At 35.5% G+C, this 16,856-nt stretch overlaps 1 protein-coding gene across 1 annotated transcript; it reads right to left on the bottom strand.

Annotated features, from left to right (window-relative positions):
- Positions 1–11,383: 11,383 nt before the first annotated feature.
- LOC111419482 (uncharacterized) lies at positions 11,384–16,603 on the bottom strand. Its single transcript, XM_071201436.1, has one exon. The coding sequence runs from the start codon at positions 16,601–16,603 to the stop codon at positions 11,384–11,386; it is 5,220 nt and encodes a 1,739-aa protein (XP_071057537.1).
- Between the last annotated feature and the right edge of the window lie 253 nt (positions 16,604–16,856).

The following is a 16,856-nucleotide window of genomic DNA, read 5'->3' as shown; positions in this document are numbered from 1 at the left end:
GCGCACATTTCGAAAAAGGAAGTTATGTTGCCGCACCCTGTATTTACCTCTATATTTTACCTGTATTTACCATTCTCACCTCTCCTATGATGCCTTTTAGTTGATGACTTGATGAACACCTTAACAAAAAATGGTTTCATGATTCAGGGATATGCTCATGACCTGGTAATCACAATGCGAGGTAAATATGACACAATCATAATTCAAGTAATGCAGAAAGCCCTAATACTTACCAACACTTGGTGCAGAAGCAATGGGCTCAGCATCAAGCCAAACAAAATCGAAATAGCCCTCTTCACTTTGAGAAGGAAGCTACAATTGAGAGCACATTCCATTGAAAGCAGAACTATTAACCTCAAAACAGAAATTAAATACCTAGGGGTGATACTAGATAGTAAATTGAACTGGAACTCCCACATAGACAACGTGAGGAAAAAGGCCATTATGGCTAACCAGATCTGCCGCAGGCTCTTCGGAAGGAACTGGGGTCTCAAACCATGAATGGCTCATTGGGCCTACGTAGCAATAATCAGATCCATGGTTGCCTATGCCTCACTGGTTTGGTGGCCAAAAACAAATCATAAGACAGCACAAAAACAGTTGGCACAAATCCAGCGGTTTGCATGTCTTAATATAACGGGTGCAATAAGATCTTGTCCGACAGCTGCTCTTAAAGCCCTACTCGGTCTCACACCACTTTATATATACAAAAGGAGGCAACTTTAAGTGCCTTATCACTGAAAACATGCTCTTCACTCAAGCTGATGTAGGGTAATCTCAGAGGACACCTCGAAATCCTCAAGGACTCATGTCTAAATCACTTGATTGGAATTAAAACGAACGTTATACCGACAGAATACAATTTCAACAAGCCGTATAATTATCCGTCATATTTAGAAACAGGTATGATTGGACGAAGGGTGGACCTCAACTAAAAATAGGAGCCCTTGTACACGGATGCTTCAAAGACAGTTGGATCCGGACTAGGTATGGGCATTAGAGGACCAAACAGGCGCATTAAATTGCCCCTCAGCTCGGACATAACCATTTTTCAAGCAGAACTACTTGCTATAAACTTCAGTACCGCTTTGAACCTACAAAAGGGACAAAAAGGTGCATCCATAAACATTTTCACAGACACTCGGGCCGCCCTAAACGCAATTCAGGCCTACACGTGTGACTCCGCATGGACTAGAGAGTGTAACCTGGGAGAACTTGTTAGGGGCAATGATGTTACTCTATGGTGGGTTTCAGGTCACGGAGACATGGAGGGCAATGAGAAGGAGGATAAGCTGGCCAAAAAGGCAGCGATAACGTCATTGGAGCCCAACCCGGTTGTGGACTACAAAAAAGCCACCTAAAACAAATCAAATTAAGTAATCAACAGTTGGGAGGCCTCAAAGGTAGCCTTACGCTGGAAAGAACTTCCAGGTCACAGACAAGCGAAGAGTATGATAACTCCGTCGCAAAACAAAGCTAAAGAGGTTTTATGCCTCAGCAAAGGGGATCTAAAGACGCTCTCAGGTTTCCTGACCGTCTATGCGCCCCTAAAATACCACCTCTTTCACACTGGACAAGTTGAGGATCAAACTTGTCGACTTTTCAACGACGAGTCAGAAACGGCTGAACATATACTGTGTAATTACGTTGCCAGAGACCGCCTAAAACAAAATTTTCGATAAAGCTCTTTTGACACCTACCGATATAAAGGAACAAGACCTTGGAGCAATACTAAGGTTCATTATGGACCTACATTTGCCCTAAATCATGATATTATCATTATGTTAAATTGTAGCTTGTAGATTCTAGTTCACGATATGCTATAAAAACTACTATTAACGACAATATTTCGAATTTTTAGAAAATATTTTGTTTCATCAGCAATCTTTATTAAAATCAACCTAATTTTGTATTAAGTATTTAAATGTGAAATAAAAACCATAACATTCCATTTAAAATTACAATTTTGTGGTCTACTTCCGGTGGACCTGATGTGGGTACCATCGGGATGATCGTCTCATATAAACTAAATTTGAGAACACATACCGGATGAGACATTTAAATTGAGAGGACCTTATAACTCTGACCATCAATTTAATCAAAAAACTTTCAGATAAAACTTTCATCATATCAAGGGGGAAAATATTCTGTATGGTTTTCGTTGCATTTTAGAAGCGCCATCTATGGGATTTAATTGTTAAGTAAGTTTTTTTAAATGGATACATACAGTGCTAGCGTAAAGTAACCCCCCCCCCCCTGTTTAACTTCTGAACAGATTGAGATATCAATATGAGCAAAAAAACGTCAGTTTCTATATTTTATCAGCTCCAATATTTTCTTATGGAAAATTTTGCTATCACTTTTAGTTTTTCCGGAAAATGGATCAACTTTGTTTTTTTAAATGGAACACCCAGTATATTATGGTATCTTCCGAAAGAATAAAACAATACGAATCCAACGATACCTCACAATCAAATATCGGTTTATTAGTTTTTTGCATAAATATTAAACAAAATGCGAAGTTTCGTCGGAAAAACCAACGTATCTTCGTTGACTACCTGACGAGATACAATGGGCCAGATAAAGGATGGACGGTCAGTTAAAAGTCGGTCTACGCTCGGATTAAGCAGGGTTAAAATCGGCAATTCTTTTAGAATGTTTTTATGAAACAATCAATGCAAGAAAAGGATAAAAAGAAAGTTCTTCTTAAATCTTCTAAGAAAAAATTGTCATAACAACAATTTTAAAGTTTGTACGTACCTTGAAATTTTGTATTTAAGGCAGCATGCAAATATTGTCCTTCATTTCTATCTTGGAATTCTACCCGACCAAGTATAACCAACGAAAGGCGTGATCAAAATGGCTATAAGGAGTTTACAGCACAAAATCGGAGGAATTTTAATATTCGCTCGTGCTGACAGAAATGTACATGAAACAGAGCGACAATTTAATGAACGATTTCCTGAACATCCAATTAGTCGAAAATATTTAAGAGAACTTGTAAATAAGTTTTTGGAAACTGGAAGCGTCGAAGACCGCAAAAGAACTGGTCGTCGTTCGATTTCTGAAGACACACAAGTGCAGATGTTAACAGAAGTAGTTAATGCGTGTATGATGTCGCCTGCTGCTATCGCATCAACGTGTGATGTGGGTCCAACAAAAGCGGGGAAATATTTTTAGATTTGTTTCAGTGATGAATGTACTTTCTTTTTGGATGGAAAATTGCATCGGCAAAATGTACGTTACTAGAGTGATTTTAATCCACATGAAAATCGTGAAGTTAACACTCAATTTTCCAAGAAAATAAATATTTGGACAGGCATATTGGGAAATCACATCGTGGGACCAATATTCCTAACCGAAAATTAGACCGGAATTGTATTTAAGATTATTAGAAGAAAATATTAATCCAAGTCTTTTGCAAACTGTACACCAGAATCCTGACAATTTTGAAATGGCTCCTCCACATTATGCGGCAGTACGAAATTATCTTGATACAAATATTAATGGACGCTGGATCGGTCGACGTGGGCCGATTGACAAGCAAGGGCCAGCAAGATCACCAGATCTGACACCTTTAGATTTCTTTTTATGGTGTTATTTAAAATCCAAGGTATATGAAATTTCGCTGGAGAGTATTGAGGATTTAAAACAAAAAATTATTGGAACAAAAAATATTATTTATTTATTTTATTTATATTTTTATACGTCTGCCAAAATATTGATCATCACATGTTAAGCCGTATGAGAGAGGAAACACTACAAAAATGTTTGTTCTTAATAAATAAAAAATTCTTTTATTATTCACTAACAACACTAAGCCAATTTTTCAACCGATACGGCAAAATCTTTAATAAAAAAATTTCATTTCTTATATTGACTTTAATTCTTTTCTTTATAAATATTTTTTGATAAAATATGATTAATTCATAAATTTAATATACTTCAAAAATAAGTAAGGGAACTATCAATTTTAAATCCGTCTTAGCTCGAGCGTATACCTACCGTCCACCATTTAACTGGCCGTTTGCATTTCGACAGGTAGTCGCCGAAGATACGTTGGTTTTTCCGGCGAAATGCCGGATTTTGTTTAATTTTTATGCGAAAAACTAATAAACCGATATTTGATTGTGAGGTACCGTTGGATTCGTATTGGTTTCATCTTTCGGAAGATACCATAATATACTGGGTGTTCCATTTAAAAAAACAAAGTGGATCCATTTTCCGGAAAAACTAAAAGTGATAGCAAAATTTTCCATAAGAAAATATTTGTGCTGATAAAATATAGAACCTGACGTTTTTTTGCTCATATTGATATCTCAATCTGTTCGGAAGTTAAAAGGGGGGGGGTTACTTTACGCTAGCACTGTATATTTTTTTCATCGCTATGCTATTCTCTGTGACAAAATAAATAATTTTTCTTCAAACGTCATTAAATGACAACTTTGTTGGCGTGTTTACTCGCGGTAGAAGTAAGTCATTTTTGTATAATGACGGTTGCTAAGATCAACACAGCAAAAAAGTACTTCAGCGTTATGCTCATCTGTCATTAGCGACTCACTGCGTTCGTCGCTAAACGACAGACCACGCCGTAGGAAACACGCTTCTCTCCCATATAAAGCAATACACCATTATTTAAAAAAAAAATTATTTAATGAACATTACGGACAATAAAAATTCAAGGTAATATTAAGATGGCCATAGTAGGTAGCAGTCTGTCAAAATTTCCCTAAGCTACAAATTCATACGTTACGTTTCATTAATTAAGGTTGGAAACACTATTAAGGTGTTGTGAAACAATTAGCCAAGGCTGACATTTTTATCCATAAAATATATTGAATAAAAAAATGCTTGAAATAATAGTTATTTATATTACAAGTGGGCTAGAAACATAATTACAATACGAGTGTGGAGAATTGCACGACGAGGTCGTAGACCGAGTCATGTAATCACACGAGTTAGTATAATTATGCTCTAGCCCACGTGTGATATACAGCATTTTATCTACGACTGCTAAACATTAATTTCTTTAAAAAAGTCTATTTGACATTTATAAAAATACTTTGAAATGATTGTTGACAATTTTGAATTGTCAGTTTCAACAACATGTTTACTCATCTGGAATAAGTGTTTCGAAATGTAAAAACATAACAATTAATGTTTATAATAAATAGTATTGTTTCTCTGTAAGTAGATAGCACTTTTTCTTTTGTATTGTTGCTCGTTTCAATAAATTAAGTCTGTTCTGATTAGGCTAAAAATGCGGTACGTAATGGAACCAGTGTGGTAATGAACTTCATTACGTAAGTCAAATCACCTCAAATGAGTGCGGTAATGATGACTTATCCAAGCAGTCGTAGATAAAACTTGTTTATTTTATCATGGAGAATATCATATCTAAGTACCTATAATTAAGTAAGCATAACAACATTGATACCAGTTATTACTTGAAAATGCCACTACATAATGAATTTTTTCTTCAAACGTCATTAAATGACAACTTTGTTGTCGTGTTTACTCGCGGTAGAAGTAAGTCATTGTTGCATAACGACGGTTGGTAAGATCAACATAGCAAAAAAGTACTTCAGCGTTATGGCGCTAAAGTAAATTTCACTTTAGCGCCATAGCGCTGAAGCACATGTCACTTTAGCGCCGTATTGGAAAATAAGTTAATTGTCATTTTATTAAATTTATTAAAATTTATATTGCAATTATTTGCAACGTTTGAAGAAAAAATACTATGTTTTATTCGGAAGAGAAGCAGATTCGTTTGTGGCTGGTCCGTCATTGCCGGACTCACTTCGTTCGTCTGGCAAACTGTCGGACACGCCACAATTTTAACGGCTCATCTGTCATTAGCGACAGACCACGCCATAAAAAGCACTGCTTCTCTTCCATATAAAACAATATACTATTCTAATAGTGATATGCGAGATACGATTTGTTGTTTTGCTCAAACCAATTTTAATGGTTTAGCAGAAGCCCGAAGATATTTGGAGTTATATGCAAATCGAAGGCAACCTAATCAGAAGTTATTTAGAAATTTGTACAATCGCCTTGGCGAAACGGGGTCTTTTCGTCCTAAAAATAGCCATGAACGACAAAAAAAAATTGGGTCGACGAAAAATAAGTCCATCTGTAAGTATCCGCCGATTAAGCATTGCAACCGGGATAAGTCAATCGTCAGTGTGTAGAGTTTTAAAGAAAGAAAAAATCCGGCTATATTATTATACTCCCGTTCAAAACTTATAGACGCGAAATTGAAAATTTTTATGTCAAGATTCTGTTCACTGATGAAGCGATGTTTGCAAGCCGGGAAGTTTTCAACCTCCCATATAGTGTATAAAAACAAGACTAATTCGATCGAAGAACTGAGGCGAAAAATTCAAGAAGCTGCAACTGCAATTCGAAATAATGATCAAATGTTATTTAATATTCAAAGGTCTTTAAAAAGCGAATTGTAAAATGTGTTGAGGTTAATAGTGCATACTTCGAAACTTACTTTAAATTCTATTGTTGTTAATTAATTGTTATTGTTATCGATTATTATCGTTACTTATTGCTATAATGACTGTATATCATTGATTTTAAATGTTAACTTTAAGAAAAGAATTACTTTGAAACAATTAAGAGCAGATAACTTACAAACCAGTAGACTTAGACAATTTAAGCAAGACTACCTTTTTTGTGTAGAAAGCTCTTTCGGATTTGTGGTTCTAATTCACCATACCTCAACTGACAAAATAGTCATGTCTTGATTTATCAAACGAGCTGTGTGTATCTAGCGTTTCAAATTCGTGCTCGAAAACATAAAACTACCAAATTTCATGTTAATGGTACAAAAAGCTTCAAAATTATCAAGAAATTTAGAAATAAGAATTTAACTTTCAACATCCTGTTCCTCAAAAACCACCGACATTTGTATAAGAGATGTTAGGTTAAAACGTCATATTTTGGTGTCTAGTGTCTCCAGTATTCGGATTTCCCATACTTTCTGACTCACCCTCTATACAGGGTGTTTCAGGTTTTTGTAGCAGGACTTTAACAGTCGATAGATCTTTTAAAATTAGCACAAAAACTACAATCTTTTAAGCAAAAACGGTACTCTTATCAAAATGCGCTAAAGCTGATCGTTTTCAAGATAATCCGCTTTTTATTATTCGATATAGACCAATTTTTTTAGAGGACTGTTAAAGATAGGGATAATAAGATAGGTAAGTCCACTAGTGTTTTAGTTTATTGCATCAAGTGTCAAATCACCAGTAGTTGTTGATCGGTGTTAAATTAATTTTTCTAATTCGTTAACGTGTTAAATTCAATTTTGTTGTTTATTAACGTGCTAAATTCATGACTCTTTTTCCTAATCGTGTTAAATAGTTTTTTTTTCATTTTTTGTTTGCTGCATAAAACTTTATAAAATGCCGTTTATTTTTCCTAACCAAGAGTGAGCGGATATTCATTTTGTTTATGGGTTTGCAAACGGAAATTCAGCAGTAGAAGCCCTAGAGTATAGGAGAAGATATCCAATTAGAAGACATTCGCATCCTTCTGTGTTTGTGAAAGTGCATAGACAAATAGTTGAACTTAAAAATGACTTAAAAATGCTAAATAATGACGGGTAGATCGTAATAATGGCAATGTTGGACTGCAAAGAAACTTTAGAAGAAGAATTTTGCGTGAGTTCGACAGAGACTACGAGTGTTTCGAATGCCTTACGAATTTCTAGGACGCGTGTTTATCACCTTTTAAAACATGATCATAGACATAAGTATCATTTACAGGCGTGTACAGGCATGTACATTTACGGCGCGTAACGTTTTGTCGGTGGATTGCTAAAGCATCAGCTAAAAATCTAGATTTTTAAAATAATGTAGTTGGAACGATCAATCGTGTTTCACAGGACATGGCATTGTAAACTTTCACAATTTACATGTTTTGGTATCCCTACGCAATTCGGCCACGAAACTTCCAACATAAATTTGGTGTCAACGTCTGGGTAGGTGTTTATAATAATCATCTTTTCGGGCCATACTTTTTGCCACCACAACTAATCGCTGCGGCGTTCTTATAATTTTTGGTAGCTGAACATGCCAATATGTGGGTTGACATTGATTTAGCTTTAAGAAGAAAGGCCTGGCTTCAACTTGATGATTGTGCAGCTTATCATGGTAGGGTGGAAAGACATTGGCAAGACATATAATAATAAAACGCAATTATTTGCATAGAACGATGACAAATTTATTTTAAAAAATATCGGTGCTACAGATTGGCTGACAACCATTTTCCTGCAAGATGGATTGGTCGTGATGGACCAGTCGCATGGCCCCACGATCTGCAGATCTTAATGCTTTAGACATTTTTGTGTAGAGATATTTGAAAGGAAAATTGTATGATACACCTGTTCCCACAAGGGATGAACTTTTAATAGGATTATTATGTTCTATATACATTAAAATAAATTAAGCGTGATGATTAACTATAATATATTCATCTAATTTGAAGACATGATTGGTAATGAATAAATAGAAAAGACGAAATTACTAGAAGAAACGGATTTACTTTAGACAATGACTAAAATGAATAAATAAGTTGCTTATTTCTAAATTACTATCTAAAAACATGTGCTGTGTCGCAATTGTATACACTTAACACTTTTTTTACTTAAATATTCACAGCCATAAGTACATAAATCCAGTTTCTCTCGTTGTTTCTCTTCCTCACCATGTCTCTGTTATGGCATTGGGGGATGGCCTTTTCTTTATAAATCTATAAATTTAAAGTATTAAATAATTTATTAAATTTTTCATTGACCAATAGTCCAAAAGCATTCATTTAGAATTGCATTTAAAGGAGTGTAGATCTCTAAACTATTTACAACAGTGTTGCTAATAACATGGGCAACAAGTTTTACTTTAATTCTTTTGAATGTTTGTGTCTTAACTACAATAAAGGTAATTACCATTAAAAATAATAGCTGTATTAAGAAATTTGCTTCTGTATATATGTTGGAGGCAGATGACGAATTCGGTCCGTGGCCGATTTATTTAGACATATCGGCATATGTCTAAAGCTGTTAGGTCACATGACGAAAAAATGATACAATCGGGATCTGACCATATCAGTTTGAACACGTCCCGATATGTACATTTGCACAATGCGCCGATCCGATCGGAACTACACATAACCTCTTTTGGGATGTTTATGAGGGACATCACTTACGTGCAGTGTGTTTATTAGTACGTTTTACTGTTTTTAGCAGTTACCGAAGTTTTAAATATAAAGTGGTTGACTTTAAATATGGAAAGTGAAAAATATTTAGTTGAAAAACAAATTTTTGAAACTAAGCTTTTTAAATTAATTGAAAATAGTGGCGCTAATAATTTTACCACCATACTAACTGTTGAGCATTATTTAAGTATTTTAAATCAAGTAAAGAACAGCATGTCAAAGAAAGAGACGAAGGAAAAACTAAGTTGTCAAGATTATAGGCGTTTGAATAGATTTGAAATTCTAAGAATTGGTGATAAAGAGAAAATTATTGCAAAACGAAAGAATGATGATGTGGTTTCTATTAGGTATTATTGCGATGTTACGAAGGTACACGGCATTTTAGAAAAAGTTCATAAAGATACTGGCCATAAAAGAAGATTAGGAATGGAAAAAGAAATTGCTAAGAAATATTGTAATATTCCCAGAAGTGTCATTGAAGAGTATTTGAAATTATGTGCTATGTGTCAATTAAAGAAAAAATCGAAGCAGAAAGGGTTAGTGGTATTACTACTAATCCTACTAATAATTTCTACAGGATTTAATAAAAGGGGACAAATTGATCTTATTGATATGCAAACAGAACCGGATGGCCCTTATAAGTTTATAATGAATTACCAAGACAACCTCACAAAATTTGTGAGGTGGTCTTGCCCACTAAGTGGGCAGAAGGTCTAAGATATGTGCAATTAAAAAAGAATAGATCATTTCACCGAGGCATCCAACGTACTCCATACGAGGCTATGTTTGGCATCCCACTTGTTAATGGCTTAAAAGATTCAAATCTTCCGCTTGAAATTGTAGAGAAGTTACACGATGAGGACGACATTTATAGATTAGAAAACAGTGTTGGTAGAAACATAGAACAGGTAGTATCTGAAAAATCAGATTCAGAATTTCAAAACAGTGATGGAGGAAATGAAAAAGATGTACAAGAAAGCTTTCCCATAAATTATTCCAAAAATGATGATGTTGAGGAAGAATTGTTGAGGTAACCTAAAAAAACGCAGAGAATTTACATTGCTTATTATTATTATTATATGTTTCATTTTAGGAACAACGAAATCCGATTAAAATCAATAAATCAACATCGATCTCATAGTATTGCATGTTTAAAAAAGTAAGCAACAGAAATGTTACAGCAAAATTGTTCCAAATTCCCAAAAATTGAAATTGGGCAGAACGTTTTAGTTAAGATTCCTGATGTCGACAGAGGACGCTTAGCTCGTAACATTTTGACTGTTGTATTGTCCGAAAAAAATGATTTATACCAACTTGGTACATCAACTGGCGTCTTCGGAAAACTATATGCAAGGAATGAGTTCCGGGTATGTACTTAACTAATATTTTATATATTTAAACGGTAATAAGGCTTTTCTTTTCAGCCTTCTCAAACGAACTCATTGACATCTTCAGATGTACCCATCGAAAATAAACTCAGTTTGCGAACGGTGACGGCAAAAGAATCAAATTCTTCCTAGGGGTTTGTAAGATGCAACTGTCGTAAACAGTGCAGTAATAAAAAGTGCAAATGCTTATTAAAGAACTTGAAATGTAACAGTAAATGTCATTCAAGTACTTCATGTCGCAATAAGTAATAAAATAAATATTATGTTAGTTCCTACATTGTATTTGTTTCTCATATGACCAAAGCAACAATTAACATTTCGGGTTATGTTTAACTGCTAAAAACAGTAAAACGTACTGTTTTGCAAGAGTTTAGAATTTACTCAGTTAATTAACAATGAAAATGAATTGTTTCGAATAAAATAAAATGTCATTGAATTAGAAAGAAATAGTCTTACTTTTCATTATTTGAAGCACTATCACTGAATTAAACTTTATATGAGGCGATCTGAAGAAGTTACTTGAGAGAAACGAAAAATGAGAAGACGCACTTTTGGATTTTTGACAGATGTGTTTTTTTTTATTAATTGAACGAAAGGTAACTAGATACAAATCTTTTTTTAAGACGAATAAAATTATTTAAATTAAAGAGTGAATTAACATTTTTAACATTTCGCCCCCCTTGCCTAAATATAGGCAACACAAAAAACATGAGTGAAATTCTTAATTACAAAACAAAATCGATCAATCGAAACGTGCTTATTGGTGCTTATTGAGTATCGCTGTCATCGGTTTCAACTTCCGGTAATAAACAAATTTTTGTTATGGGCCGCGTGAGTGTCGTTGTTGGTGTTCGTAAAGTTACAACTCTTATGCGACCATCAGGACCAGAGTGCATTTCTGTTATTCGCGCAATAGCCCATTTCGAAGGAGGAAGACGTTCATCTTTAATTAAGACTAACCGTCCTAACTGTGGAATATTCTTGGCTTCGAACCACTTACTGGCGTTTTGTATAGATTGGAGGTAATAAACGGACCAATGTTTCCAAAAGCTTTCAATCATTTGTCTTAGATGTTGCCATCTGGAGAGACGAGAGGTTTTTAAATCAAGAAGAGACGGTTCAGGTACAACGGCTAGAGAACTTCCAATCAAAAAGTGACCGGGTGTAAGTACATCGTAATTAAGAGGATCATTGGAAACTGCGCAGAGAGGCCGTGAATTCATAACGGCTTCAATTTGAACTAAGACAGTAACGAATTCTTCATACGTGAGTGTAGTAAAACCAATGATTTTCTTTAAGTGACTTTTAACAATTCTGATATTTCCTTCCCATTTTCCGCCAAAGTGAGGCGCTGAAGGCGGATTAAACTTCCAGTTTGTACCATCATTGCTTAGAATGTTCGCTAGATGTTTCCATTCATTGGAAGATTTGTTGAAAAGAGCTCGAAGTTCTCTATCGGCTCCGATCAGGTTTGTACCACAATCACTATAGAGGCATTCACATATTCCTCTACGGCCAGTGAATCTTTTGTAGGCGGCAAGAAATCCATCAGTGGTATAATCGGTAACGACGTCCAGGTGAACCGCTGATGTACTTAAACAAATGAAAATGATCAAATAACCCTTATAGAGTTTACCACCTCGTCCTCTCATTGTTCGTAATTGAAATGGCCCTGCATAATCGACGCCAGAGTGTAAAAATGGTCTGGATTGATTCACTCGGGCAGGAGGAAGCTGTCCCATTAGTTGTTGGCTGGTTATAACTTTATGTTTCGCACACACCATACATCTATTGATATAAGAACGAACAGGAACACGACCACCAACCACCCAAAATCGTCGTCGGATTGAAGACAAGGTAAGTTGTGTACCTCCATGAAGTGTAGATTTATGGTGATGATCAATGATGAGACTTGTGATAACTGACAGCTTGGGGATGATAATAGGATGTTTTTCATCATATTCCAAGTTGGCGAATTTGAGACGTCCAGTTATTCGGAGAAACCCATTGCCATCAATGAACGGAGACAGTCGGAAGAGGGAACTTGATTTTGGAATGACTCTTTTTGACGATAATAAGGTAATTTCTTCGGAAAATTGAAGCTGCTGACTCTCTCGAACCCAAAACATTAGAGCATTATTAATTTCGGCAGGAGATAGAACGTCTGAAACATGAGAATAAAGATTATTTCTTTTAAAAATTCTCATACACCACGCGGTGATACGAAGCAGCCTTCTCAGGGAAGAATAGCGATGTTTTAGGTCCCAACCATCATCAGCTTTAGTTGAAATATTTGAACTTTTCAGTCTTCTTTCCAGATCAGTCTCATCAGAAGAATTGAGATGAATTGATGGCCACTCAGAGGGAGATGCGACAAGCCATGAAGGTCCAACCCACCAAAGAGAATTTTCTTGTAATTTGGCCACGGAAACACCTCGAGAAACCAAATCCGCTGGGTTGTCACCACTTGGTACGTGATGCCATTGAACGTTGACCAACTCGTGAATCTCTGTGACTCTATTTCTTACGTAGTCCTTCCATCGAGATGGATGACTTTTAATCCATGCAAGAACCACTGTTGAATCAGTCCACAAGTGCACCGGACAGTCTGAGAGATTTAAAACGTTTTGAACACGTTTAATTAAACGAGTAAGCAGAACTGCCGCACATAGTTCGAGACGGGGAATGGTAACGCGTTTTAGAGGCGACACTTTTGATTTTGAAATTAGTAACGAAACGCGCACTTCTTTATTTGTTAAAACGCGAAGATATACGACTGCCCCGTACGCGTCGAAGGAAGCGTCAGAAAACCCGTGAACTTCGATTGATTCAGTTCTATCGGAAGTCCCAAGCCATCTGGGTACATGAATTGTCGGAATTTGATTATAACTTTTTATGAATGTCTGCCACTTTTCTTCCAGATTATTAGGGAGATTCTCATCCCAATCGAGATGTTGCACCCATAGTTGTTGCATAAAAACTTTTGCAATAATTGTCAGTGGAGAAAGCCAACCGAGAGGGTCGAATAAACGAGCAATAAAAGACAGAACTTCACGTTTGGTTGTCGATTTGGACATGTTATAAGAAGCGCGACAAACGAATAAAAACTGATCTTCAATGTTATTCCATAATAAACCCAAGGCGCGTAGTTTATTATCTTCTTCAACTGAATAAGTATTGGCACTAGATAATACATCTAAAGGTAAATGAACAAGAGCATCTTGATGATTTGAAACCCACTTCCTTGCAGTGAAACCTGCTGATTTTAGAATTTTATTGAGCTCGAAGATTATTTCGTGAACTTTGTCTATGCTATTTGCTCCAGAGAAGATATCATCCACATATGTATTCAATTTAAGGATTTCTGAGCCTTGAGGAAGGTTTTCTGAGTTATCATCAGCGAGCTGACGTAAGCATCTAAGAGCTAAATATGGAGCGCTAGAGAGACCATAAGTAACAGTTGAAAGTTGACATACTTGAATTGGCTGTGATGAATTTTCTCTCCAAATAATTTGTTTAAATGGTAAATCATCTTGATGTACACGAATTTGTCTATACATTTTCTCTAAGTCAGATGCAAAAACAATTGGATAACGTCTCCAACGCAGCAAAACATCAACGAGTTCAGTTTGTAATTTTGGGCCAGTAAATAAACAATCGTTTAAAGACACACCTGTTGTTGTTTTCTGTGACCCGTTGAATACAACTCTCAATTTTGTAGTGGAGCTACTTTCACGGATTACTCCGTGATGTGGGAGAAAATAATGTGGAATTTCAAGTGATGGAAATGGAATTAAATGCATGTGATTTAGCAATAAATATTCATTCATGAACTTACTATATTCTTTTTTTAAGTTCTCATGTCTTGCAAAACGTAATTCCATTCTCTTAAACATTTGTAGCGCTGATGTGTATGAATTTCCCAATTCTTGGGGCGATTTGCTAAATGGAAGGCGAACGATAAAGCGTCCGTTCGAATTACGAGAGTAAGTTTTTGCAAAATGTTCCTCACATTTAACCTCTTCTGGTGAAAGGCACGGTGGTAAGTTACATAAATTTTCTTCTTGTTTCCAGAACCTTTGCATCAGATCAAGAAATTCGTAATCTATAGAACATTGAAAACCGTAAGCCTTTAATTCTTCAGGAGACGATGAGAGACTTCCAGATAATATCCATCCAAGTGAAGTTTGTTGCGCCATCAAAGAACCATCATGATTTTTACGAATTCCCGTTTGAATAATTTTAGAATAAAAGCCGACTCCTAGAATTAAGTCTATTTTCTTAGATGAGGTAAAATCTGGGTCAGCCAATAGTATGTCGCTAAGATCAAAATCTAACGGGACGGTATTTCTTTGAGGCAGGTATGCCGTTAATTTAGATAATATTAATGCATCTTCCCTAAAGGTATAGGATTCGTTTATTCTAGAAAATAATTGTATTTGTACTGATCCATGTGAAATACTGGTCTGTTGGGATCCAATTCCAGAAATGGGTATGGTTTTAGAATGTCGAGGTAACTTTAATTGTTGAACCAATCCTTCCGAAATAAAACTCACTTCAGATCCCTGATCGATAAGAGCTCGTACTATACGACGTTCGCCCAGATGAGAAGTTACTCCAACCAGAGCAGTGGCTAGTAACACAGGAGTATGGACGTGATGTGAATGAATGAGATGGCTGGAAGTTGTTGAAATTGGCGTGAAAGTTGGAGCGTTTACTTGGAGTTGAGTGGAAAGATTGTTTGAATCCTTTTGAGAGTGAGAGTTTGTATGATCTGTTGATGGTTTATAATCATGGAGTGAAGTATGATGCTGTTTTTGACAAATTCGACATCTTTTACTTATTCTACAATTTTTACGAAGATGTGGTCCAAGACAATTGAAGCATAAATTCTTCGAAATGACGAAATCTGATCGCTGATTAGGCGTTTTTGTTAAATATTGTTGACAACCAGAAAGATAATGTGATGCTTGACAGAGGACACAAGTGCTTTTGAAAGGAGATGCATTGAAAGACTTTACATTTGAATTTTTATTGTACGTTGCTGAATTTTGATTAATTTTGCGATTAGCTAATTGTTCAATAGTCTCCAGAGCATGAAGTCGTCCTAATAGAAACAATTCAAGTTCGTCATAGGATGGTGGATTTTGATTATTTGCTAAAGATTTTTCCCAATCTTTTATCGTGTCAACATCGAGCTTTCGTACAATCATGTATACAAGAACATGATCCCAATGTTTTATAGGGCAACCTAAAGCTTCCAAAGCACCAAGAGATTCTTTAACTTCTCCCAGCAATCGTTTTAATTCAAGAGAAGAATCATTTTTTAATGAGCGAGAATTGAATAACGTGTTTAATTGAGAGTCAATCAATAATCTTTTATTTTCATAACGTTCCAATAGCATTTGCCAAGCGCGAGAGAAGTTATCATTTGTAATTACCACATTCTTTAATAATTGAGATGGTTCATCTGACAAACTCATTTTCAGGTAATGGAGTTTTTCCACGTCCGAAATGTTATCGTTATCGTGAATCATGGACATAAATAGATCTTTAAACTGCGACCAATTGCAATATTTTCCGTTGAATTTCGGTAAATTTATTTGAGGAAGATGGTGCGCTTGAGATTGAATGTTTTTTGAAGTTGAAATGTTAACATTTTGAAGAGAGAGATCATTCAAAAAATCTAGCATGGCTCCTTTCGATTCTATGTATTCTTCTTCGCACGTAAAGAATATGTCATCCGAAAAATAACTTTTATCCTTACAATCGGATTTGTATTTCGACAATAATGTATGCGAGTTATTGAATTCATTCCAAATAACCTCAAGACGGTCCAATCGACTTTGTATATTTCCGCGGGTTCTTTTAACTATTGCTAGTTTTTTAAAATTGTCCAACGAACGCGAAATTTGGTGATACAACTCGTTTTGTCGTTCGAACACGGGGTTCAAGTCTTTAACCGCTTGCTCGCTCGGAGGAGCCATATTGAAACGAACTGGTTTTATTGACAAAAATGAAAATTAATGTTAATTAACTCGATTCGGCTTAACCGATCCGGCTCGAAGGACCAAATGTTTTGCAAGAGTTTAGAATTTACTCAGTTAATTAACAATGAAAATGAATTGTTTCGAATAAAATAAAATGTCATTGAATTAGAAAGAAATAGTCTTACTTTTCATTATTTGAAGCACTATCACTGAATTAAACTTTATATGAGGCGATCTGAAGAAGTTACTT

This window comes from Onthophagus taurus, chromosome 2 (assembly GCF_036711975.1).
Source record: "Onthophagus taurus isolate NC chromosome 2, IU_Otau_3.0, whole genome shotgun sequence".
Taxonomy (NCBI): domain Eukaryota; kingdom Metazoa; phylum Arthropoda; class Insecta; order Coleoptera; family Scarabaeidae; genus Onthophagus; species Onthophagus taurus.
The sequence above is the reverse complement of the archived record's forward strand: the minus strand, read 5'-3'. Positions and strand labels throughout refer to the sequence as shown.

Excerpts from the sequence above, each read along its gene's own strand:
- LOC111419482 (XM_071201436.1), bottom strand. The coding sequence starts at position 16,603 with ATGGCTCCTCCGAGCGAGCAAGCGGTTAAAGACTTGAACCCCGTGTTC.